Source organism: Lepidochelys kempii, chromosome 10 (genome assembly GCF_965140285.1).
Source record: "Lepidochelys kempii isolate rLepKem1 chromosome 10, rLepKem1.hap1, whole genome shotgun sequence".
Classification (NCBI taxonomy): Eukaryota; Metazoa; Chordata; order Testudines; family Cheloniidae; genus Lepidochelys; species Lepidochelys kempii.
This window is the reverse complement of record NC_136389.1, coordinates 47,195,475-47,220,829: the sequence shown is the minus strand read 5'-3', so window position 1 is coordinate 47,220,829 and position 25,355 is coordinate 47,195,475. Positions and strand designations below refer to the sequence as shown.

Here is a 25,355-nt window from a genome sequence, read left to right as displayed (position 1 = left end):
TCGGGTTCAAGAAACTGAAATACAATAATAAACACGGATGTTCTTGACTCAAAAGCTCAGGGCCCCACGTAAGCATACATCTTGTGCTTAAGGACATCCCAGTCCAGCCAAAGAGAATTCCAAAGGTGGTGAATATGTATTGTATTTCTAATGCATGAGGCACTGAAATTCCCCTAACTGGTAACAGGCCATATTACCAAGGAAGATAAATATGTCCTCTTGCTTCATCTAAGCTCCCTAGATCACACCAGTTTGAATGGCACTACGAAGCGATCTATGTCAAATGACAAGGATGTGACTAGAGAATGATTCCCTTTAATTGCAAGATGTAGCAAGGACGGTAACCCAAAAAGGAATGTTGAGATTCATGAGCTCTAAGGAGCATAAGGAGGTAGAGGGCAGTCATTTCTTGAATGAATAATGGAATATCTGAATTATGTATATCTGAACTCCCTGCTCGAAACATGGTGGCTCTCTAGCACTGCTAATAGTAGTGTGCTATGTAATCCCTAGGGCTTGCTCAGACCTCCATCTTTCCAAGGTACAGAAGCATTGACCTCCATGCAATTTATCCTGTTGTGGCTCTTTTGATAAGACCATAAAACGCAAGGTCTTGACTGTTCTGCAGGGACATTGCCCTCCCGCTCCATGACATTTAAGTAAAAGCAGAGGCTTGCTTGGGTTCTTTTGACTGACCCTCAGCGGATGCTATTCCCCTCGGTGGATGGCCTAGAAGGCCCTCGTCCTCCATCTGCATGTGTCAGGCCTGTCTTTCCTCAAGGGAATTTGCATCAATGGGGCCTCCTCCTCTCCCTGCAATGGGTGTTGTGGGTTGGGATGAAGGGAGAGGAGGAGGCCCCATTGATATGCGCCTACCTCCCCATAGCAGGTGTTGTGAGTGGGGCTGTGTGACTCAGGGACCTCTTGGTGCCAACATAAGGTTACAGGGATCCCCTGGGTCTGGTATCTACATACTAATTCATCGTAAGGTTTCTACAGAAAGTCTGTGTCACACTGATCATCATAATCATTGCAAAATGTATGTACAGATAATATATAAGGAGTTAGGTACATATGCTAAAGATTATGCTCTTAAGGTCTGCAAGCTGGGCCTGGTCATCAAAAGGTAATAAAATTTCTTTCAGGCAGGAAACACTTGTCCACCTGTCTGCCTATTTGTAAATTTGAGTATTGCATACTTCACAATGGATGCCTATTTACAGACTGAGCAAAATGCTAATCAAAAGATTGCAAAGTCTCCAGGGAAAATTCTCTCCTGTTTACAAGTAAAGTCAATGGAATGTTGGAACTATATCCAGAGGTACAGAGGTAAACCGAGACATCCTTCACCTAGGGGACAAGCAGCCAACCTGGTTGCTGAACACTATCAGGGAAGCTTTGGATAAACTAAATGTCATTATGAAAATGTCATCTTAGTTAAATTTAGACTCTAGAAAGTGTGTTATTTTATTTGCTATTTAACCATCTGTTTCCATTCTCCTTGTTTCTTCTTGACTCGCTATTCTTTGTTAAATAAACGCAAGTCTGATTTCACCGTCACCCTAAGTGCTGTGAGTGGAGCCTGAGGTGTAACTGCCAAGCTGGGGTGCGCTGTTCCTGCAGCAGGAGCTGGAGCTGTGAATTTGGCGCATGGCATGTGCAGTGGCCCATCACTGTCCTGCAAAAGGGACTATGGTGCCCACATGCTGGGAAAGGGTCAGGTAGTGTTTTAACCCCAGGAATTGAAAGTAGTGCCAGGGCTCAAGCAACTAGGTGCTGAGGCTCAAGGAATTTTTTTTACATTCATAACTGATGCAGCAAGCCCAGAAGTGCGGGGGCTATGAACTGCCAACCAGAGGTGCAGGGCTGAGCCCTAGCACAAATTAAGCACGGGGGGAAGGGCTGTGCTGCCTGTGGCCGGGGGGCGGCGGGGCAGGGAGCTGGCTGGCAGGCTCCCTCTGGCTGGGGGCAGGTGGGAGCATGGACAGGGTGCAGGAGGCGGCCCTGCCGAGCCCCATGGCACGCTGCGCCCGCGCAGGAGCGTTCCAGGCTGCCCGGGGGCGGGGTCTGGAAGCTGCTGGAGCTTCGCTCTGGGACCCCACTGCCCCGCCCTGGAAAGGGGACTCTACCTGAGCACAGAACTCCTCCTCGGCATGAGGCACATGGAGCATGCGCACCAGCGGCACGTGCCAACAGGGTTTACACACGCGCAACGCCGGAGGGCACTCTGCGCAGGTGCACAGCCAGTTAGGCGGGTTCAGTTTGCACGGCGCAGGAGGTCCAGTTGTCTATGCTCCTAGGGGCGGGTAGAGCGTCGTCTTGGCACTGAGGCAAAGAGCAGGCCTCTATGACTGGAGGCGGGGGAGCGTGGGCTCCCCCCCACCGAGGCGGAAGTGACGGCAGACGCACAGCGCCGTGGAGGCGGTGGTTCCCGTGTGCGTCGGGGTCGGTGTGCAGAGTAGCTCCAAGAGAGGCGGAGAGCGAGCCGCGGGACTCAGGTGGGGGCGGCTCCCCTGTCCCTCAGGAGTGGGCAGCGCGGGGCGGGCACGGCCTCGGCCTCGGCCTGTGGGGCGCCAGCCGCGCCGGCAAGGAGGGGGGAGGCTCCGGGGGAGGAGCTGGGGCTCCAGCAGGGGCGGTCCGTGGGAGGGGCCCCACTGAGATGCATGGGGGAGGGGGACCCCCATTCCTGGGCAGTTCCCCATCCCGACTCTGCCCCCGTGCACGGGCGCAGCCCCCTTCTTTAATTCGTTCTCCTCGTGGCTCTTCTCCCTGTCAAGGAGTCGGACAACCTGGTGCATTTCAGCGGGGCAGCTGTTCTGCCTCCCCCTCCCTTTCGCCTCAGCAGCCCCAGAGCTGCTGCTCCGGGGGCGGGGGGGAGTTGAGTCCCTTTTCCTGTTTTTGATGAGCGCCGAAGGCTCCTGTATTTCCCCGTGCCCGTTTGAAATCTCCCACCATCATAGATCCGGGCCTGAGTGCATTTTTTTGCTTTCAAGGGAGAGTGATTAAAAACAGGCCTGTCTTCTCCTGGATGAAGATGTAAGTAAGCATCCACCCATGGGATCCTAGTCCTCCATACTCATAACACACACATAATGAGGTATCCTGAAAGCAAACCATCTCCGTTAATGAGAAGCACTGTTCTTTAACCTTTGCAAGCAAACTGGAGCAGAGTTCGTGTCTTGCTATGCACTTGTATAGTGGCTTGTGCAATGAATTCCTGCTCCTGATTGGGCTCTCTTGCCATTACCACAATAAGAATAATAAATAGAAACTTTGCTGTTTCATCTGGTAGGCTGTTCTCCTGAATGCTAGGAGTAACTGTGTTCCCTTGACGACCACAAGACTGTGTCTACACTGGCACAAATTGCCTTTTGAACATCTTTGGGAAAAAGGCAGGACATTTCGATGTGAGTTTTGGATGAGGCCAAGAGTGTAACAAGATTAAAAAAGGGATTGGATATTTATAGATATCAGGAATATCCAGAATTGTTCTAATTATTACCATGATTTTGGAAGGCATATTAAACTGCATGCTTCAGGGTTTATCCCAGTGCCTGACTATTAGGTCTCATCCTGATCTTTATGTAGGGGACAGGTTATTCCCCACCTACCTACTGTGCAGTTCTTACACCTGCTGTAGCATCTGGTACAGATCGCTGTCGGAGACAGGATATTATACCAGATGGACTTTGAGCCTGATCCAGTATTGCAGTTCCTATAAGCTTAGATTTACAAGTATTATTCTTGTTCTAAAATAATAGGGTGGAGTAGACCAGTGGTTTTCAGATTGCGGGTCGCAACCCAGTACTGGTTCGCGGAATGGAAGACACTGGGTCTCGGCGGCTCTGGTCAGCACTGCTGACTGGGCTGTTAAAAGTCCCGTTGGTGGTGCTGCCTGGCTAAGGCAGGCTAGTTCCCACATGTTCTGACACTGCGCTGCGCCCTGGAAGTGGCTAGCAGCAGATCTGGCTCCTATGCAGCGGGGGCAATGGGAGCTGGGAGGGATCGGTGCCTGTGGGCGAGAGCTATGTGAAGCCGCTTGCATGCCTCTGCCTAAGAGCTGGACCTGCTGCTGGCCACTTCTGGGGCACAGCGTGGTCCATGGTGCCAGGACAGGCAGGAAGCCTGCCTTAGTACTCTCGCGCTGCTGATCGGGAGCTGCCCAAGGTAAGCCCGAGCCCCTTCCTGCACCCTAAACCTCTCATCCCTGGCCTCAGCCCAGAGCCTTGACCCCCTCCCACACTCCAACCCCTTGCCCCAGCCCTGAGCCCCCCCAAACCCAGAGCCCTCTTCTGCACCCCAAACTCCTCATTGCCAGCCCATAGCCCCCTCCCACACACTGAACCACTCATTCCCGGCCCCGCCCCATGCCCCAACCCTCGGCCCCAGACCTGAGCCCGTACCACACCCCGAGCCCCTCATCCCCAGCTCCGTTGGATTGTGGGCATTAACAATTTTCTTCAACTGGGTTGCCAGAAAAAAAGTTTGAAAACCACTATAGTAGACACTTGAGCCCTACTTATAATGGGAAAATGAGCTGTTGCGGAAAATAACTTTGTGATGGGTCCCCCTGAACTGGTATTGGAAACTGCTTTAGTGTGAGTTTAGACCACAAAAAAACACTTCCAGATTTATTTTTGAAAGCTGATTGAGGCTTGGAATTTTATCCTAGTCTTTAAACTGTTTTCAGTTCCAGTTGAAAGAGAGTTCTTTGCCTAAAATCATTTGTAGCAACAGTTCAACTTCCACCTCTAGACAGGGCAGCGAGTGGCTTTGGTGCATCTACACCGCACCTGGGAGCGAGCCTCCCAGCCAGGGTCCACAGACTTGTGCTAGTAGTCTAAAAATAGCTGTGTAGACGTTGCGGCTTGCGCTATCAAGCTCATGCCCCAGGAGTCAGAGCCCAAGCTGCAGCGTCTATACATCAATTTCTAGAGTGCTGGTATGAGCCCCACAAGTACTAGTTTGTAGACCTGGGCTGTGCGTGTTGCTCCCAGATGCAGTGTAGAAATGCCCTTAGTGGCTCTTTTTCTCAAAAGAGCTCAAAGTGCACAGCAAAGATTTTTTTTTTTCCCCATGTGATAATTTAGCATTTAAAAAATATTTATGTACTAATCGCCTAATGTTTTTTGCCAGCTCAGAGCACTGTATAAACATTAAGTAAACTAATCTGCCAGACCAACCTGATCTCCTTCTTTGAGAAGATAACTGATTTTTTTAGATAGAGGGAATGCAGTAGATCTGATCTACCTGGGTTTCAACAAGGAATTTGATACAGGTCCACTTGGGAATTAGTTGAATTAGTTAAATTAGTTTGAAGAAGGTGGGGATTAATATGACAATTGAAAGATGGATAAGGAACTGGTTAAAGGGGAGACTACAATGGGTCGTGCTGAAAGGTGAACTGTCACGCTGGAGGGAGGTTCCTAGTTGAGTTCCTCAGGGAACGGTCTTGGGGCCAATCTTATTTAACATTTTTATTAGGGCTGTCGATTAATCGCAGTTAACTCATGCAATTAACTCAAAAAATTAATCGCGATTAATCGCAGTTTTAATCACACTGTTAAACAATAGAGTACCCATTGACATTTATTAAATATTTTTGGATGTTTTTCTACATTTTCAAATATATTGATTTCAATTACAACACAGAATACAAAGTGTACACTGCTCACTTTATATTATTATATTTGATTACAAATATTTGTACCGTAAAAATGATAAACAAAAGAAACAGTATTTTTCAGTTCACCTCATACAAGTACTGTAGTGCAGTCTCTTTATGGTGAAAATGCAACGTACAAATGTAGATTTTTTTTTGTTACATAACTGCACTCAATAACAAAACAACTCAAAAGTTTATAGTCTACACATCTACTCAGTCCTACTTCTCCTTCAGTCAATCACTAAGACAAACAAGTTTGTTTACATTTATGGGAGATACTGCTGCCCACTTCTTATTTACAGTGTCACCAGAAAGTAAAAACAGGCATTTGCATGGGACTTTTTTAGTTGGTATTGCAAGGTATCTACGTGCCAGATATGCTAAACATTCATATGCCCCTTCATGCTTCAGCCACCATTCCAGAGGACATGCTTCCATGCTGATGACGCTCGTTTAAAAAAATAAGGCGTTAATTAAATTTGTGACTGAACTCCTTGGGGGAGAATTGTATGTCTCCAGCTCTATTTTACCCACATTCTGCCATATTTTTCATGTTATGGTCGTCACAGATGATGACTCGGCACATTGTTCATTTTAAGAACACATTTGCTGCAGATTTGACAAAATGCAAAGAAGGTATCAATGTGAGATTTCTAACGATAGCTACAGCACTAGACCCAAGGTTTAAGAATCTGAAGTGCCTTCCAAAATCTGAGAGGGATGAGGTGTGGAGCATGCTTTCAGAAGTCTTAAAAGAGCAACCCTCTGATGCAGAAACTACAGAACCCAAATCACCAAGAAAGAAAATCAACCTTCTGCTGGTGGTATCTGACTCAGATGATGAACATGAACATGCGTCGGTCCGCTCTGCTTTGGATCGTTATCGAGTAGAACCCATCATCAGCATGGAAGCATATCCTCTGGGATGGTGGTTGAAGCATGAAGGGACATATGAATCTTTAGTGCATCTGGCATGTAAATATCTTGCAACGCCGGCTACAGCAGTGCCATGCGAACACCTGTAATCACTTTCAGGTGATATTGTGAACAAGAAATAGGACTGAATGGATTTATAGGCTCTAAAGTTTTACACTGTTTTATTTTTGAATGCAGGTTTTTTGTACACTATTCTACATTTATAAGTTGCACTTTCGTGATAAAGAGATTGCACTACCGTACTTAGGTGAATTGAAAAATACTATCTTTTTTTACAGTGCAAATATTTGTAATCATAAGTAAATATAAAGTGAGCACTGTACACTGTATTCTGTTATAACTGAAATCAATATATTTGAAAATGTGGAAAACATCCAAAATATTTAAATAAATGGTATTCTATTATTAACAGTGTGATTAATCATGAATAATTTTTTTAATCACTTGACAACCCTAATTTTTATTGATGATCTTGGAACAAAATGTGGGAGCATGCTAATAACATTTATGGGTGACACACAGTTGGGAGGTATTGCCAATACAGAGGAGGACCGGAATATCACACAAGAAAATCTGGATGACCTTGAAAACTGGAGTAATAGAAATGGGATGAAATTTAATAGTCCAAAGTGCATGGTCATGCACTTAAGGACTAACAACAAGAATTTTTGCTATAAGCTGGGGACTTATCAGTTGGAAGCGACAAAGGAGGAGAAAGACCTGAGTGTATTGGTTGATCACAGGATGACTATGAGCGGTTAATGTGTTGCAGGTGTGAAAAAGGCTAATGCAGTCCCAAGTGAGGTATTTTCAGTAGAGACAAAGAAGCGTTAGTACCAGTATACAAAGCACTGGTGAGACCTCATGTGGAATACTATGTGCAGTTCTGGTCTTCCATGTTTAAGAAAGATGAATTGAAAGTGGAACAGCTGCAAAGAAGGGCTACTAGGATGATCTTAGGAATGAAAAACCTTCTTTATGAGGGGAGACTCAAAGAGCTTGGCTTGTTTAGCCTAACCAAGAGAAGGCTGAGGGGAGATATGATTGCTCTCTATAAATACATCAGAGGGATCAATACCAGGGAGGGAGAGGAATTATTTAAGTTAAGCACCAATGTGGACACAAAAACAAATGGATATAAACTGGACATCAACAAGTTTAGCCTTGAAATTAGACGAAGGTTTCTAACGATCAGAGGAGTGAAGTTTTGGGACAGTCTTCCAAGGGGAGCAGTGGGGGTAAAAAACCTAATTCACTTCAAGACTGAGCGTGATAAGTTTATGGGGGGGGGGGGGATGGTATGATGGGACTGCCTACAATGGCATGTAACTGATCTGCAACTGCTAGCAACAAATATCTCCAATGGCCAGTGATGGGATGCTAGATAGGGAGGGCTCTGAGTTACTTCAGAGAATTCTTTCCCAGGTGTCTGGCTGGTGGGTTTTTCCCAGATGCTCAGGGTCCAACGAATCACCATATTTGGGGTCGGGAAGGAATCTTCCCCCAGGTTAGATTGTCAGAGACCCTGGGGGGTTTTGCCTCTGCAGCATTGGGCAGGTCACTTTGCAGGTTTAAACTAGTGTAAATGGCAGATTCTGTTACTTGAAGACTTTAAATCATGATTTAAAGACTTCAGGTAACTCAGCTGGAGGTTAGGGGTCTCACATCTCCACACATGGAAAGGCATGCACAGTTACTTCAATGTGTTGATTGAAAGTTGCACTTCCCTGAGACTCTAGAATTATGAATTGAGGGGAGACTCATGGATCAAGTGTTTAAATAAACACACTGTTTGTATTTATGAGAATGTTTACCCTTTGAAATATACGCAGTAACTGTCAAACAAAGTAACTTACTAGTTACTTTTGAACTTTGTTTTATGTTAAAACTTATCAATTAGCTAATTGTGGGATTGATAATAGTATTTTATGGTGAAATTCTGGCTTTAGTGAGGTCAGGATTTTACCCTATATAGCTATAGCTCCATCCTTCTGTTCCACTATCACTACTCAAGTGTTTAGAATGGGAAGTGAAGACAAACTTATGTGACTGAAGCTCCAGGGAGAATGTAGGCTGGCGGAGCTAGATTCTTGAACTGGAATTTAACCAGAATACCCCTGGAAAAGTAGTTAGGGTTGGAATGCGTTACAGAAAATTACTGGTGTTTTTAGATTACAGCATTATATGGAATCTGGTTGTGTGAGACTAAGTTTTAGCAAGTATTATTTATGTAGGAACAAAACTGTGCTAGGTTCTTTACAAACAAGCCTACAGGCATGGTCTCTTTTAAAGGGTCTTACAATCTAAATAGGATCTTAAAGTACGTATAGGTATTATCCCTGTCCCACTATGAAAAGACAGGCCACCAAAGTAAGGGCCTAAGATGTGGTCTAGGACCATGGCATGGGGGGATATAGCTGATGCTAATTAGGTTTGTCAATCTCCTGATTTCTTTTTTTCCACCTAATCCTGTCTTCATTTTACAGTGATCACTTGTCAGAAATATGGCTACAGACTGGCTTGGAAGCATTGTGTCCATTAACTGTGGAGACAGCCTGGGAGTCTATCAGGGACGAGTGTCAGCTGTGGATCAGATCAGCCAGACCATCTCCCTGACGCGGCCTTTCCATAATGGGGTCAAGTGCCTTGTGCCAGAGGTCACCTTCAGGTAAGTGTCTGCTTCTTCCAGGCAAACTTTACATATGACTGAAATTGGAGCATTTTGCTTCAAACCTCATTACTGCTTATCCTTGGCTGTAAAGTGCCTCTATTGTTAGGCTCTATACAGAAAGCAAGAGATGCTGTCTTTTGGGCTTTTTTTTGTCTGGGTTACGATGTGAACACAGATGTTGATCACAATTGGAACACATTGGTAGGAGCAAAGAAAATGGTCACTGTGTATTACCTGTCATCCAGTTTACGGTTAGATCAGACATTTGGCAGGAATTTTTGCCAATGGCAAGTTTAATGTTTGTGTTTGCTAAAGCATGATTGAAGTGAAAGTGGAGCTGTTAATCATTTAAATTAGATCCTTGCCCTGAATAAATCCGTTTTATGGCTCCAACTGCATATTTATCTTCAGATCTGTCTTATCTTCTACCACTTTCTTTTCCTCCATCTAGATAGCTCTTGATATTCGTCTGGCAAGATCTCTTTTCTCTTTGGCACAATAATCTTGTTCTATAATTCTGAAGCCAATTGGTGCAGATTGGCCTTGGAGACACATACCAACAGCATCCGAAACTTCCTACACAGCAGTAGGCTTGTTAGTATTGCTGTTCTTGTACTAAATTAGCTGCCCTCCAGCTCTGCCCCCAACTCCCCTGTTACGTTATTGGAGAAGAGTAAAGATTAGTCACCAAATATTTTTTCTATCATCAGTGCAAATGGGCAAAGTTAATACACAGATTTAAATGATTTCCACAAATACACAGATTTAACTATTTTATTACTAAACAAAGGTTAAATAGCTACCTTAGGGAGTCTCTCTTCCTTAGGGCTTGTCTACATTATTCGCTGGATCAACGGGCAGCTATCGATCCAGCAGGTGTTGATTTATCGTGTCTAGTCTAGACTAGATGCAATAAATCGACCGCTGAGCGCTCTCCTGTCGACCTTGGTACGCGAGAGGCTCAGGCGGAGTCAACGGGAGAGTGTCAGGCATCGACTTACCGCAGTGAAGACGCCGCGATAAGTAGATCTAAGTACGTCGACTTCAGCTACGTTATTCATGTAGCTGAAGTTGTGTAACTTAGATCAATCCCACCCCCAGTGTAGACCAGGCCTTAGAGAGTTGAAACAAGGGGCGGAGGGGGAGAAATAGAGAAGGAAGGATTCATGTAATGCTGATAAAGGTATTGAGGTCCATGATGCATTCAGTCTTGGTAACAACATTATTTTTATATCCCAGTATAATAGATTCATTCTGAAGTTTGATTATTCTTCATAAATCTAAAGTCAAAGACTGTATCTTATAACCACTCTTTCCAGAGTGACTAGTTTACAGCTTGCACCCACTCCTTTATTACATGAAAGTGTGGATTATTTCCAGTACTGCACTGTAGTTTTCATGACCTTCAAAGGAGCCTTTAAGTGCCATCTCTCTGAGTTTCGTTATTTTAGCGATTGCTCTCAATAGAAACAGACTATGGTAAAGGGAAGTCACCTGAAAAATAAGATTAGTCATAGCACCTATACTCTTCTAGAATCTATTAACTCAAGCAGATTTCTACCCAACCATTTCCCCCCCACACTTCTGACTAAGCACAGAGCCAGTGGGATAAATTGCTATTTGGGGTTCAGTTCTTTCCAGGACCAGAAGAGTCAGATGTATTGTCTGAGGAACATTGCCTTTAAGTGTGTGTGTTCCTAATAGGCACTGTAATCCATGTTAGTGGGTTTTTTTCCCCCTTGGATTCCAGTGAATTAAGAGAAAAATGTCATTCTGATGCTGCTTTAGTCTCTAACATACTAGGGGCTTGATTTCTGTAGAGCTGGGTGCCAATGTTGAATCCCACTTTGTTTTGTTCTCTTTCCTGTCTTTAGGGCAGGTGATATTACTGAGCTAAAGATTCTGCAGATCCCAGGTCCTGGGGACAGCAAACAGAGTGGGGACCTGCAGCATACCGAACTGGGCATTCCTGGCGTTGGGTGCCAAGTGGGTACCAATCAAAACGGCACTGGCAAATTGCTAAAGAAGCCTACCTCTTCCAGCAGTGCCCCCCAGGCTATCCCAAGGAGAACGGACATGAAAAATCAGGAAGTTGTCATCTCCCCACAACAGCAACAGTGCTCTAAGAGCTACATGGACCGACATTTGGAATCTGTGAATCAGTCCAAAGGTTTCCGTCGTAGACACAACTCCTGTGAGTATATTGCCCATTCAGCAGCTTTCCCTTCTCTTTAGCCCGATGTTCGTGGGCTCTGTCAGTCTAGTCCACTGCTTCATTGACTGCTGTTCTCAAATGGGTATTTAATATAGCAATTAAAATGGTGCTGGAAAGACTTTAAAAAATAGTTTGTTACTGGTATTCTTGTTTCCACACCATTAATTTCTCCACCCTGTTAAGATATTTGGGAAAATGCTACAAGCTGTCAAATATTTTTTTACCCCAAAAAGTTTGATTAAATGTAGATCTTAAAACTGCCAGCCACTTGTCTTAAATCAAGTGTGATTTAGTGATGGCTTTTAGCTATATCAGGGGTCGGCAACCTTTCAGAAGTGGGGTGCCGAGTCTTCATTTATTCACTTTAATTTAAGGTTTTGTGTACCAATAATACATTTTAACGTTTTTTAGAGGGTCTCTCTCTCTGAGTCTCTATATTATATAACTAAACTATTGTCGTATGTAAAGTAAACAAGGTTTTCAAAATGTTTAAGAAGCTTCATTGAAAATTAAATTAAAATGCTGATCTTATGCTGCCAGCCTGCTGCCAGCCTAGGGTTCCGTTCACCTAGGCTGGCAGCAGACTGAGTGGTGCCGGCGACCGGGACCCCAGACTGGCAGGGGGCTGAGCGGCTCAGCCCGCTGCCAGTCTGGGATTCAGTCCACCGGTTCTGGTCTGGGATCCCGGCCCTGCCCACTTAGAGTAGGTATCTACCTTCTCTCTGGTTCTAGCCCACTCTCTTCCCATCTCTCTCTCTCTGCACTGAGCTGAGGGTGGGAGTGCACTGAGCACAGGGCTGGGGGTTGGGGTGCAGGGTCTGGCCAGGAGCTAGAATGAGGGAGGGGGTTCAAGGTTGGAGCAAGAGGTTTGGGTGTGGAGTGCTTACCTGGGCTGCTCCCATTTGGTGTGAGGCATGCAGGTGGGAACGTGGGAGGGTGCAGGAGCTCCTGTTAGGTGTTCAGGGTGGGGGTGGGAATGTGGGGGGTGCAAGAGTCAGGGCATGGGGTGTGGGGAGTACTGGAGTCAGGGCTGTGGTCGTGCAGGGGTCAGGGCAGAGGGCTGGGTGTGTGTGAGCGGGGTGCAGGGCTCAGGGCAGGGGGCTGAGGTATGGGAGGGATGTAAGGTGCAGGGATCAGGGCAGAGGGTTGGGGTGTGTGTGAGGGGGGTGCAGGGATCAAGGCAGAAGGCTGGGGTGTGTGGGGGGGCAGGGATCGGGGCAGGGGGCTGGGGTGTGCGGGGGGGGCAGGGATCGGGGCTGGGGTGTGCGGGAGAGGGGGGGCAGGGAGCTGGGGTGTGCGGGAGGGGGGGGCAGGGATCGGGGCAGGGGGCTGGGGTGTGCGGGAGAGGGGGGGGCAGGGATCGGGGCAGGGGGCTGGAGGGGATATGCCCTGATTCCACCCCCCTTCCCCAAGGTCCCATCCCCACCTCGTCTCCGGCTCCTCCCCGGAGCAGTGAGCGCACTGCACCTCCTCTTCTCCCCCCCCCACCCCCCAATAAGGGCTATCAGCTGATCGGCAGCAGGGAGGGGAGGAGGATGGGTAGGAACGAAGCATGCTGGGGGAAGAGGCGGGGGAGGGGAGAGCTTGCCTGCCCTGCAGCAGGAGCCGGCAGGACCAAGCTTCTTCATCCTTCCCCCGGGGAGAGGGGGGAGCGGGCCAGGGCTGGCAGGATTTTTAATGGCACACTGCTGCCTGCCGGGGTCCTGGCCTGGGTTCGGCAGCGGGCTGAGCGGGGCTGGTGGCTGGAACCCAGCAGGCAGCAGTGTGCCATTAAAATCGGCTCGCGTGCCATCGGTTGCCCTGAGCTATATTAATAACAACATGAAAAACTGATGACAAAATCTAAATCCGTAGTTTCTCTGAGTGGACAACTGCTGTTATGGCATATCTAATTCAGGATTCATTTTGGTCAATTTCACACTCAGAGGATTTTAAAAATTGTAAATGATTTCAGATATTTAAATCTGACATTTCACGGTGTTGTAATTGTAGAGATCCTGCCCCAAAAAGAAGTTGTTGGGGGTTGCCAGGTTATTGTGGGGCGAGTTGCGGTACTGCTACCCTTACTTCTGCGCTGTTGCTTGTGGGGTGCTGCCTTCAGAGCTGGGCACCTGGCCAACATCTGCCACTTTCTGGCTGCCCAGCTCTGAGGGCAGCACAGAAGTAAGGGTGGCAATACTGTGACCCCTCCTTGCGATTCCCCTGCAACTCTCTCAAATTGGGGGTCCTGACCCAAAAGGAACACAGGTCTCCTCCCATGAAATCTGTGGAGTATAGGGTAAAAGCACACAAAAGATCAGATTTCATGGGAGGAGACCAGATTTCATGGTCCATGATGCATTTTTCATGGCTGTGAATTTGGTAGGGTCCTTACTGATGGGAGAGATCATGCACATCCCACTCAGGACTGGCTTCGCTCTGAGTATTCTGCACTGGGGTATAAAATGCTGTTACGCTGGCCCTTGGGTTGTTGGGTGGAAGGGACTGGATGACCTAATCTGTCACTTCCATTTCTAACTTTTTTCCCCCCTGAAAGTAAGGTTTTATTGCTCTTTCTATGAGTGTCTGGGATACACTGGCAAAAAGCCAGGTGCGTAATGTATATTCTACACAAAATAGCTTCACATTATGATATTATCCAACAGCATAGACAAAAAAGTCTTTCCATCAAATCAATGCAGGTAACTGGGAACTCTTTTAAATAAATTCCAGGTCCCTTCCATCTTTAACTTCTTTTCAGTGGGCATATTTCTTAGCTACAGTTTAGAATTCCTAACTGTGTCGGATTAGAGCCCTGCAGTGAGACTGGGATCCAGTAGATCTCTGAGAACCGGCCCCCATAATGGGGGGGTAAAAATTCAACAAACAATGCGGGTGGGAGTGGGTGTTGCAGGATGTGACAGAAGCAGATTAAAACAATAGTCCTGCACTAGGTTCTGTGTCAGACTTCTAAGTTCTCCATGTTTGGATCTCTCTTAATTGCTTTTGCTGTGCTGATGATTGTGTATAATGGCTATCTAATGTAGGTGACTGTGTGTATCTTGGATAGAGATTAGCAAGATCAGGCAGCATGTCTGATTTCAGATTGCTAGATGTAGCCTTTTTATGAGGTCATCTGTAACTAAGAAGTGCATTAACGCACTCATATCCAGGTACGACATTTCTGATTGCAGCATAGGGAAAAGTGTGTGTTTATATATGCATAACTGCTTAATTGTGGGTGAATAAATATTTTCTCCAAATCCTCAAAAAAAAAAAATCACCTCCAAGCTGAGGGAAAGCTTGGAAAATTTCAACCTGAAAAGAATTAGTTTTATTAAGTAACAAATACCAGAAATAAGTGAATTAGAATGGGTATCTTAAACCAGTGGTTCTTAACCAGGGTACGCAGAGGTATTCCGGGAGGTAATCAACTCATCTAGATATTTGCCTAGGTTTACAACAGGCTTCGTAAAAAGCACTAGTAAGTCAGTACAAACTAAAATTTCGTACAGACAATGACTTGTTTGTACTGCTCTATATACTGTACACTGAAATGTAAGTACACTATTTATATTCCAATTGATTTATTTTATAATTATATGGTAAAAATGAGAAAGGAAGCAATTTTTCAGTAATAGTGTGCTGTGACACTTTTGTATTTTGTAAGCAAGTAATTTTTAAGTGAGGTGAAATTTGGGTTATGCAAGACAAATCAGACTCTTGAAGGGTACAGTAGTCTGGAGAGGTTGAGAGCCACTGTCTTAAACTATAGTATGTGCTATCCTCACATGCTGCTATAAAGCATTAGAGGGAACAATAGGATGCAGACATTCTTAGAATAAAAATCTGGGGCCTGCTACGTTTAGCAGAGTTCTTAAACACATGCTTAACTTTAAGCATGTGCGTAGCCGTATTGATTTCTGCGGGGCTGCTTATATACTTAAAAGTTAAGCATGTGCTTTGTGAAATCTAGGTCTGAAAGGCTGCTTGTATGGCTATTAGTATTTACACAATACAACCAATAAAGTTTAAGTCTGTAGGCATCCTTTGAGCTGGCTTTTATGATGTCATTGTTTGACCATAAAGGCTTACTAACACTTACAGGGGTTGTGGGCAGACATTTCTGTTTTCAAAGTGCAACTGCCCAGAGCAGCTTTCAGAATCTACATTGGCATAGATGAGAAGAGGCTAAGTATGAAGTTTTATGAACTATATGCTACAGTGCAGGACAACTTCTTATGGAATGGTGGTAGCCTCCCTAGAGTTAAGGTTGAAACTAGCTTCTTGCTATAAATCTGACTTTAAATCTTTTCTCCAAAAGAGTGCAAAAAGAAACCCGTGTCTCTAAAACTTTTAAATGCTGCATCTCGTCTCAAGCTTTTCTTGTAGTCTTAGTAGAATTCAGAAAAGTTAAAAATAATTTTCCTGTCATTCACTTGCAATCACCCAAAAGTAGTTAGAGATTTTTTATTTTCAAGATGGTTTGGGCTACATCAAATTCATTTTGATTTTTGTTCACATTGTTGACAAATGCCAATTTTGCGTGGGGGGGAGTGTACCATAGGGGGAGCATTTCACTGAAATAGTTATTTTTAAGTGTATATAGAGCAATATTTTAAAAAGTAGACTGACCTCATCCTGGCTTCAGGTTCTGCTGCTGTTGTCACTGACCTTAGCCAGAGGTGAGAGGTAGGACAGGGATGAGAATTTAGGAGGTGGCATGGAGGTGTACCTGCAATGAGTATGGGGAGAAAAGGAGCAGCAAATGGCAAGTTGAAAGCAGGGAAGAGTTATGTAGGGGTACTAAGACACAAGTGTTGTGTGTGTAAGGATCTGGAAGACGTATGAGGGGGCTTGTGCAGGGGACTATGGAGGTGATGGAGAATTCTGGGGAAGATAAAGGGGTATGGAAATGAGTGCAAGGTGTTGGAGGGCATGGAAAGCAGGGTCCACGTATGTGCAGGGGACTGGGTTGAAGTTATTCTGATTGAGCTATAATTCCTCTACATTCCACTTTTTAAATATAAGTACTGTATTTGCCCTTCTCCAGTACTCTGGATTTCACCCATCCTCCATGAGTTCTTGAAGATAGTAGCTAATGGTTCTGAGATTGCTTCATTTGGTTCCTTAAGTACCCTAGGATGAATTTCATCAGGCCCTGCCAACTTGAATACATCTCACATATTCTTTAATCTGTTCTTTCCCTATTTTGGCTTGTGTGTTCCTTCCTCTTTTTTGATAATATTAATTGTGTATCTAGTCACCATTAACCTTTTTAGTGAAGACTGAAGCAAAATAGGCATTAAGCGCCTCAGCCTTCTTAAGTAGAGGATCTTTGCTTTCCTTCGTCTTTCCGTTGCTACTAGTGTATTTAAAGAACCTCTTCTTATTGTCTTGTATGTCCCTTGCTAGGTGTAACTCATTTTTTCCCTTAGCCTTTCTGATTTTGTCCCTACATGCTTGTGCTATTCTTTTGAACTCCTCCTTAGCAATTTGTCTGTTTCCTTTTGATTTTAAGGTAAGTAGAGCACTCCTAATGGAGCCATATTGGCTTCTTACTATTCTTCCTATCTTTCCTTCACTTTGGGATAGTTTGCAGTTGTGCCTTTAATATTGTCTCCTAGTGAAACTGCCAGCTCTCCTGAACACCTTTATCCCTTAGATTTTCTTCCTATAGGACCTTACTCTGACGGGTTGGACCCCTGGGATGTCACCTGGTGTGCTGGGCTAGGCACACTGAGGTAGACTATTCTGCCAGCCTGGGCCCCCTTTTATCTGGTGTTGCTCAGCTAGGCTTTCCAGCCAAGCACACAGTCAGCACAGAGAGACAGAGATCCGCTCTGAGAAGGCTCAGCCTAAGGGGCTTGCCACAGCACCCAGATGTCTACTCCACCTTGGAATACAAACCCAAAATTATATGAAATGCGCCTTTTCCCTCGATGTGGAGGAGGGTATGCACAACTTCTTCCCCCCCATTAGAAATCACATAAACTGGGTTATATTGTAAACCAGAAATAAATGTATTAACTATAACAGGTGTATTTTAAGTAGTTAAGGAGGTAGCAGACAGAACAAGGCAGATTAGTAAGAAAATAAAACAGAGCACGCAAACTAAGCTTAATACGTACACTAAAGAAACTGGTTAAATGTAACTTCTCACCCTAAATGTGGTTCTAATAATCTTCTTCACAGGCCAGATGTGCTTCCAGCATGGGTCCAGTTCTTTCCCCCAGTTCAGTCTTAGTTGTTTCCAGCAGTCATCTGGGGTGGGGTAGGAGGGGAGAACTGATGACCTGGATTACCTCACTCCCCACCCTTAAATAGGATTTGCATAAGGCGGGAGTCCTTTTTTCCCTAATTTGACATGCTCCCCCCCCCCCCCCGCCCTTGTGGAAAAGTACAGAATTCAAGATAAGTTCCAGTATCAGGTGACATGGTCACATGCTTCTGTAGGCGCCCCCACCCCCAGCCATTCTTCACAGGTTAACCAGCACATGCGCAGGAAGACTAAGCTCTTTTACACTCCATTGTCTCTTGCTGATGGGCTATCAGCAGTGTCAGGCTTGTTTGTTGTTGTTGTCCCTGAAGTGTTAGCAGGGGGGCTTCACCCAAAGAAACATAGTTGAAATATAGATACATAGTCAATATTACTAGCTTCAGATACAGAAATGATACATGCATACAAATTGGATAATCACATTCAGTAAATCATAACCTTTCCAGTGATATCTCACATGAGCCATCTTGCATAAATTATGTCTGTTATGTCATATTCATATCATAAGCATATTTTCATAAAGAATATGGAGTATAATGTCACACTTACAGTTCTGAGTTTTAGTCTGCTTTTTTGAAGTCCATTGTCCTTATTCTGTTGTTTTTACTCCTTCCTTTCCTTAGAATAATGAAATCATTTCATGATCACTTTAACCCAAATTGCCTTCCACCTTCAGATTCACAACCAATTCCACCCTGTTGATCAGAATCAAGTCTCAAAAGGCTGTCCCCATGGTTACTTGCTCCACTTTCTGAAACAAAAAGTTGTCCCCAATAATTTCCAATAAATTCTTGAAATGTGTGTGTAAAGTCCCAAATTACTACCAGGTCTTGTGTTTTGGGTATTTGTTGTTTGTTCTAGAAATGCCTCATCTGCCTCTTCTTCCTGACATCACTCTGTCTCTCACCCCCGCTTTTTTTTCTTTTCTTTCTTGACCCAGACTTCCAACTTGCCTGTCTCTTGCCTTCTTTTGGACTTCAGCGCAAGTGTATATTTTCTTGGTGTATAATGCAACACCATCTTTCTTTTTTCCCTGCCTGTCCTTCCTGAACAAGCTCTATCCCCTATAGCAATATTCCAGTCATGAGATTTCTCCCACCAAGTCTCTGATGTCAATTAAGTCATAATTTAGCTTGTGTACTAATACTTTCAGTCAGGGTTGGCAATTTCCCAGGAAAAAACTAGTTTAGTTCAGAGTGCTGGTAATCGTGGTTTAATCCGGGAAAGTGGAAAGAATAAAATTATTATTAAAATAAACTAATGAAAATTAGGGACAAATATTGAGCAATTTGATATTAGTTTTGCAGTAATATGGTCCTTCTAATTTTAATTAAAGGAAATAAAATAAAAACAAAATAGAAGCTGTATGCTGTTGCCTTGGCTACCTCAAACAGAAACTGAAACTTTGGAACTGGGGAATTCCCCTTCTTTGTTCAGCAGTGAAAATGAAGTTTGTTTAGCAAACAATGAAGGGGAATTCCCAGATTCAGAAGTTTGTTTCTGTTTGAGGTAAACTGCCAAATAAACTGTCCAGTCCGATACTTGATCTGATTGGCTGGAGTGGCAACTGAACTCAGTGTCTCAAGTCAAAATATTTCAATATGAACAAATGTGAAAAACCACTTGATCCAATTCATGGCTATTTTGAGAAAGGTTTCAGAGTAACAGCCGTGTTAGTCTGTATTCGCAAAAAGAAAAGGAGTACTTGTGGCGCCTTAGAGACTAACCAATTTATTTGAGCATAAACTTTCATGAGCTACACCTCACTTCATCGGATGCATACTGTGGAAAATACAGATGTTCTTATACATACAAACCATGAAAAAATGGGTGTTTACCACTACAGGAGAGTGATCACTTTAGATAAGCTATTACCAACAGGAGAGTGGGTTTGTGGCGGGGGGTGGGGAGAAAACCTGGATTTGTGCTGGAAATGGCCCAACTTGATTATCATACACATTGTAAGGAAAGTGATCACTTTAGATAAGCTATTACCAGCAGGAGAGTGGGCTGGGAAGAGAGAAAACCTTTTGTAGTGGTAAACACCCATTTTTTCATGGTTTGTATGTATAAGAACATCTTCAGTATTTTCCACAGTATGCATCCGATGAAGTGAGCTGTAGCTGACGAAAGCTTATGCTCAGATAAATTGGTTAGTCTCTAAGGTGCCACAAGTACTCCTTTTATTTTGAGAAAGTTCATGAAGATGGCAAAGAGAGTCTTAGATGCAGAAGTTGCAAAGAAAAAGTAAGTGGGAAGGCAGACTGTATGAGGAAACATTTTGCAAAATGCCGTGAAAAGAGCAAAGAGACACCGGAACCACTGACTTTGGCTAGATGTATGTGAGTATTAGAATCAGACTGAAGATGAAGGTACTTGCCATTGCCAAGAACGTCAAAAGAAAGCCGCACCCAGGTCAGCCAAAGACAACGAGGAGGAAATGTCACAGTTTTTCATCCACAAATGGGTGTGTGTGTAACAAAAGCAACTCCAGAATTGAAACAAAATGTAGACTTAAAAATTGCAGCATTTTTTTTTATGGATGTAAAATTCCCTTTTCTGTTATCAAGCATCCAGTTTTTCAAGCAATGATCATCTTCCTAAGGCCAGACTAGAAAGCACCCGTCGAAAGCAGGCAGCAGGTGAACAGTTAGATTCAGTTACTAATGGTTTAAAGGTGGAAGCACTCAACAGATTACATGGAAAAGCAGTTACATTACTTCAGTCATCTAGTATTAATATGCACAATGATCCAGTGATAGCTAACTGTGTTTTCTGTATCAGTGATTGATATTGGAAGCAGTAAGAAAACTGGGAAGTACCATGCTACACTGGAAACAGAAGCCAAAGCATTAGCAAATGAACTGTCATTGTGTTAAGAGCTACCTGACCGACAATGAGAAAAAGATGCGAAGTATGAGAAGTGATTTGGAACAAGATGGCAACACTTAGATTATGTATGTATGGATGTGCATCGCATTTGTCGAGGTAGATTTAGCCAGACCTTTCATGAAGTGCTTTGATGAAACATGCTATAAATTTGCAAAGTATTTTCGTAATACTGGTTAAAAGAATGCCAGGTTCTGTTAAGACTCAAATCATGGTGACAGACAATGGAAAAGTCAAATAACATGTCTGGAAACACAGAATTGTAGGACTGGAAGGGACTTCGAGAGGTCATCTATTCCAGTCCCCCACACTCATGGCGGGACTAAGTATTATCTAGACCAGGGATGGGCAAACTTTTTGGCCCAAGGGCCACATCGGGGTTGCAAAACTGTATGGAGGGCCAGGTAGGGAAGGCTGTGCCTCCCCAAACAGCCTGGCCCATGCCCTCTATCTGCCCCCTCCAACTTCCTGCCCCCTCAGAACCCCCGACCCATCCAACTCCCCCTGCTCCTTGTCCTCTGACTGCCTCCCCTGGGACCCCACCCCCTATCCAACTCCGCCGCTCCCCGCACCCTGTCCGTCCTGACCCCATACAGGCCCCCTGGGACTCCACCTGTCCAACCCTCCCCCCCGCCCCAAATCTCTGCCCCATCCAACCCCCAGCCCCTTACCATGCCGCTCAGAGTGGCAGGAGCTCGCAGCTGCCTGGCCGGAGCCAGCCATGCCACCCAGAGTACTGGTGGCGCAGTGAGCTGAGGCTGCGGCGGGGAGAGGGGACAGCAGGGGTGGGGTTGGGGGCTAGCCTCCTTGGCAGGAGCTCAGGGGCCGGGCAGTACAGTCCCATGGGCCGGATGTGGGCCTTAGTTTGCCCACCTCTGATCTAGACCATCCCTGACAGGGACGACTGTTCCTTCATATTTAGCTTGTGATCCACTATCACCCCCAGATCCCCTTCCGCAGGACTCCTTCCTAGGCAGTCATTTCCCATTTTGTGTATGTGCAACTGATTGTTCCTTCCTAAGCAGAGTACTTTGCATTTGTCCTTATTGAATTTCATTCTATGTACTTCAGACCATTTCTCCAGTTTGTCCAGACCATTTTGAATTTTAATCCTATCCTCCAAAATACTTGCAATCCTTCCCAGCTAGGTATTGCCGTAAACTTCATACATGTACTCTCTATGCCATTATCTAAATCATTGATGAAGATATTGAACAGAACTGGACCCAGAACTGATCCCTGTGGTTCCCCACTTGATATGCCCTTCCAGCTTGACTGTGAATCACTGATAACTACTCTCTGGGAACAGTTTTCCAACCAGTTATACACCCACCTGATAGTATCTCCAGTTGTATCTAGGTTGTATTTCCTTAGTTTGTTTATGAGAAGGTCGTGCGAGACAGTATCAAAAGTCTTAAGCCCTGTCTACAGTGGCAAGTTTCTGCACAGTAAAGCCCCTTTCTGCGCTGTAACTCCCAAGGTGTACACACTGCCAAGTTGCAGCGCTTTAAAAAAACCACCCCAACGAGAGGCGTAGAGCTTTCTGCTCCAGGGCTACAGTGCTGCGGTGCCAGTGTAGACACTGTGGTGATTCCAGCGCTGGGATTGGCCTCTGGGAGGTGTCCCACAATGCCTGTTCTCGCCTCTCTGGTCATCGGTTTGAACTCTACTGCCCTGCCCTCAGGTGACCAACCATCATCCACATCCTGTAAATTCCTTTGGAAATTTGAAACTCCCCTTCCTGTTTGCTCGGTGACGTGTGCAGTGGTCTCAACGAATCTTTCCAGGTGGCCAGGCCTGCTCCACACACCAGGTGATCCCCCGTTAAGAGCAATGTCGAGCTGCTTGACTTCATCAGCGTTTGAGGAGAGGAGGCTGCCCAGTCCCAGCTGCACTCCAGCTGTAGGAATTATGATACCTACAGACAGATTTCACAATGCATGACCAAAAGGGGCCATGACCGGGACACACTGCAGCGCAGGGTCAAAGTGAAGGAGCTGTCGAACTCCTACCACAAGGCGCAGGAGGCAAACCGCTGCTCCGGTGCTGCCCCCACGAGCTGCCGGTTCTACAAAGAGCTGGACGCGATATTCAGTAGTGACTCCACCTCCGCTGCGAAGATCGCTGTGGATACTTCGGTGGCTTGCGTGCCACTCGAGAGTGGACTGAGCCAGGAGGAGGAAATCTTGGACAAGGATGTGGAGGGGGAGGGGAACCCAGAGGCAGAGGATGACTCAGAGGCCGGAGATACATGCAGCCAGGAGCTCTTTTCTGCCCCAGAGGAGGCTGGTCAGTCACAGCTGTCAGAGTTTGGCGAAGCGCAAAAAGGAAGGGAGGCCCCTGGTAAGTGGATCTGATTTTGGGAATCGGTGAAGTGAGTTGTTGGGGGCGGGAAGGCTGCAGAAAGCAGGCTTGTCCCCCACCGCGTGCCTAGTCTGAGCAGTGGAACAGGCTGTTGATTGACTCCCTCACTTCATGGGAATCTCCCTCAGAGATCTCCAGGAGACTCTCATGGAGATACTGGGCAATCTGCTGTCGCATGTTCTTCAGCAGAGCTGCTTTGTTTCTTGCCCCATTAATGGTAACTTTCCCGCGCCACTGTGCTGTCATGCGTGGGGGGGGGGGGCATTGCTGCACAAAGGCGAGCAGCATAGGGGCCAGGGCAGAAGCCACAGATTTGGAGAAGACCCTCCCTTGATTCCCTGCTCACCCTCAGCAGTGAGATATCTTCCATAAGGATCATATCCTGTGGAAAGTGTGGGGACAGGAATGATTATCAGGCCCCACCTGCGGTGCTGGCTCTCCCCAAGAGCCATGTGCCCAGTGTACAGCAGGGTCAGAGAAGAGTGATTTACCCTGCCCCTGCAGCTGCTCACCATTCTGGGGGTCTTGTGGCTCGTGTGCTTGCCTGGGGTCAGCCAGTTCGTAACAGGTGTATGAGTACTGGCTGTGTTTTAAATCACTGAATCAGTGTTCTGTGTTGCAAACAATACTGCTTCTGTAAAATGTTGCGTTTAAACTTCACAGAGATGATCTTCGGAGCCCAGCCTCCCCTTTTTTTATTGGCAGCCGAACAGCTGCACAGAATTAGAAAGCTACCATAAAGAACTAAGGAGGACTTTCTGCGTGAGGTTATGATGCACTCAGCCACTGAGAAACAGGAATTGAAAGAGTGGTGGGACAGCGAGAAGAGAGACCGAAAGGAGTATGCAGCACGCCAGAATGAAGCCATGAAGTGGCACTTAAAGATTATGGAGCGCCAAGCAGACACGCTCCAGGTGATACTAGCTCTTCAAACCGAGCAGCTCTGCGCCCACCCTCCCCTGCAGCCACTGTTGCAAAACTGTTTCCCATGTGCCCCCCAGACGCATCCAACACACTCTTATTAACCTCCTGGCTCCAGTCTATACCAGCGACATTCCACTCCTCCCCCCTCACAGTCCAGCACTGTGGACTCCCACTACCGACTGCACTCAATACCCATCCCTCTGCAGTTTGGCCCTCCTGAAGTACAGTACCCACTGCACTGTACTCCAAAGGAGAAGGTTGGATATAATCCCTGGACATACACAAATCTTTAGCTGTCCTGGAACCCCTCCTCCTCCTGAGACCTTCCCATCCCCCTCACTGCTGATGGTTTTTTTATTTGACACTCTCCTCCGGTTGTCATCTTTTTAATGAAAGAATTGTGTTGGTTTGAAAGCAATCTTCATTCTATTAACTGAAAGCAAAAAGAGCCCTGCAAAGCAACATACAATTATGTTAAACCCACTTATTGCACTGTCTGCACCAATCACCTCCTAGTATTACAAGCACTGCACTCCCAAGCATAGCAAAAATATTAGTGGCTTTCAGCTTCAACTTGCTGCCTCAAGGCATTCCTGATCCTTATGGCCCCACTCTGTGCCCCTCTAGTAGCCCTGATCTCTGGCTGTTCACACTCAGCCTCCAGGTGCTGAACCTCTGAGGTCCAGGCCTGAGCGAAGCTTCACCTTTCCCTTCACGAATATTATGGACCATATAGCACATGGTTATAAGTATAAGAACGTCATCATTGGCCAGGTCCAGCTTCCCATGGAAGCAACGCCAGCGGGCCTTTAAATGGCCAAAAGCACACTCAACAGTTATTCCGCACTTGCTCAGCCTGTTGTTGAACCACTCCTTGCTGCTGTCAAGCTGACCCGTGTATGACTTCATAAGCCACGGCATTAAGGGATAGGCGGGGTCTCCCAGGATCACAATGGGCATTTCCCCTACAGTCTGGGAAGAAAGTCCCTGCTTGCAGCTTCCTGAACAGGCCAGTGTTCCGAAAGACGCGTGCATCATGCACCTTTCTGGACCAACCTGCGTTAATGTCTGTGAAAAGCCCACAGTGATCCACAAGCGCATGGAGAACCATTGAGAAATACCCCTTGCGATTATTGTACTTGGTGGCTAGGTGGCCCGGTGCCAGAATTGGAATATGCATGCCATCTATCGCCCCTCCACAGTTAGGGAAGCGCATTTGTGCAAAGCCATCCACAGTGTCATGAATGTTGCCCAGAGTCAGGGTCTTTCAGAACAGGATGCGATTAATGGCCCTGCTCACTTCCGTCAACACGAGTCCAATGGTAGTCTTTCCCACTCCGAACTGATTAGCGACCGATCGGTAGCAGTCTGGGGTAGCCAGCTTCCACAGTGCAGTCACCACGCGCTTCTCCAACATCAGGGCAGCTCTCAT

The 25,355-nt window shown here is 45.8% G+C and overlaps 1 protein-coding gene across 3 annotated transcripts in view; it reads left to right on the top strand.

The window, feature by feature from the left end:
• Window positions 1–2,305: 2,305 nt before the first annotated feature.
• Window positions 2,306–25,355, top strand: part of EDC3 (enhancer of mRNA decapping 3) — a 67,737-nt gene continuing 44,687 nt past the window's right edge. Inside the window, exons 1-4 of one of the 3 annotated variants that reach the window (XM_073363277.2) lie at window positions 2,306–2,498; window positions 3,293–3,407; window positions 9,088–9,269; window positions 11,147–11,466. In XM_073363277.2, coding sequence (XP_073219378.1) covers window positions 9,106–9,269; window positions 11,147–11,466 — 484 coding nt within the window. In that variant the 5' untranslated portion in view covers window positions 2,306–2,498; window positions 3,293–3,407; window positions 9,088–9,105. Of the gene's footprint in view, window positions 2,499–2,770; window positions 3,098–3,292; window positions 3,408–9,087; window positions 9,270–11,146; window positions 11,467–25,355 lie in introns of those variants that run through there. The other 2 variants (XM_073363276.2, XM_073363278.2) reach the window with 2 other exon arrangements.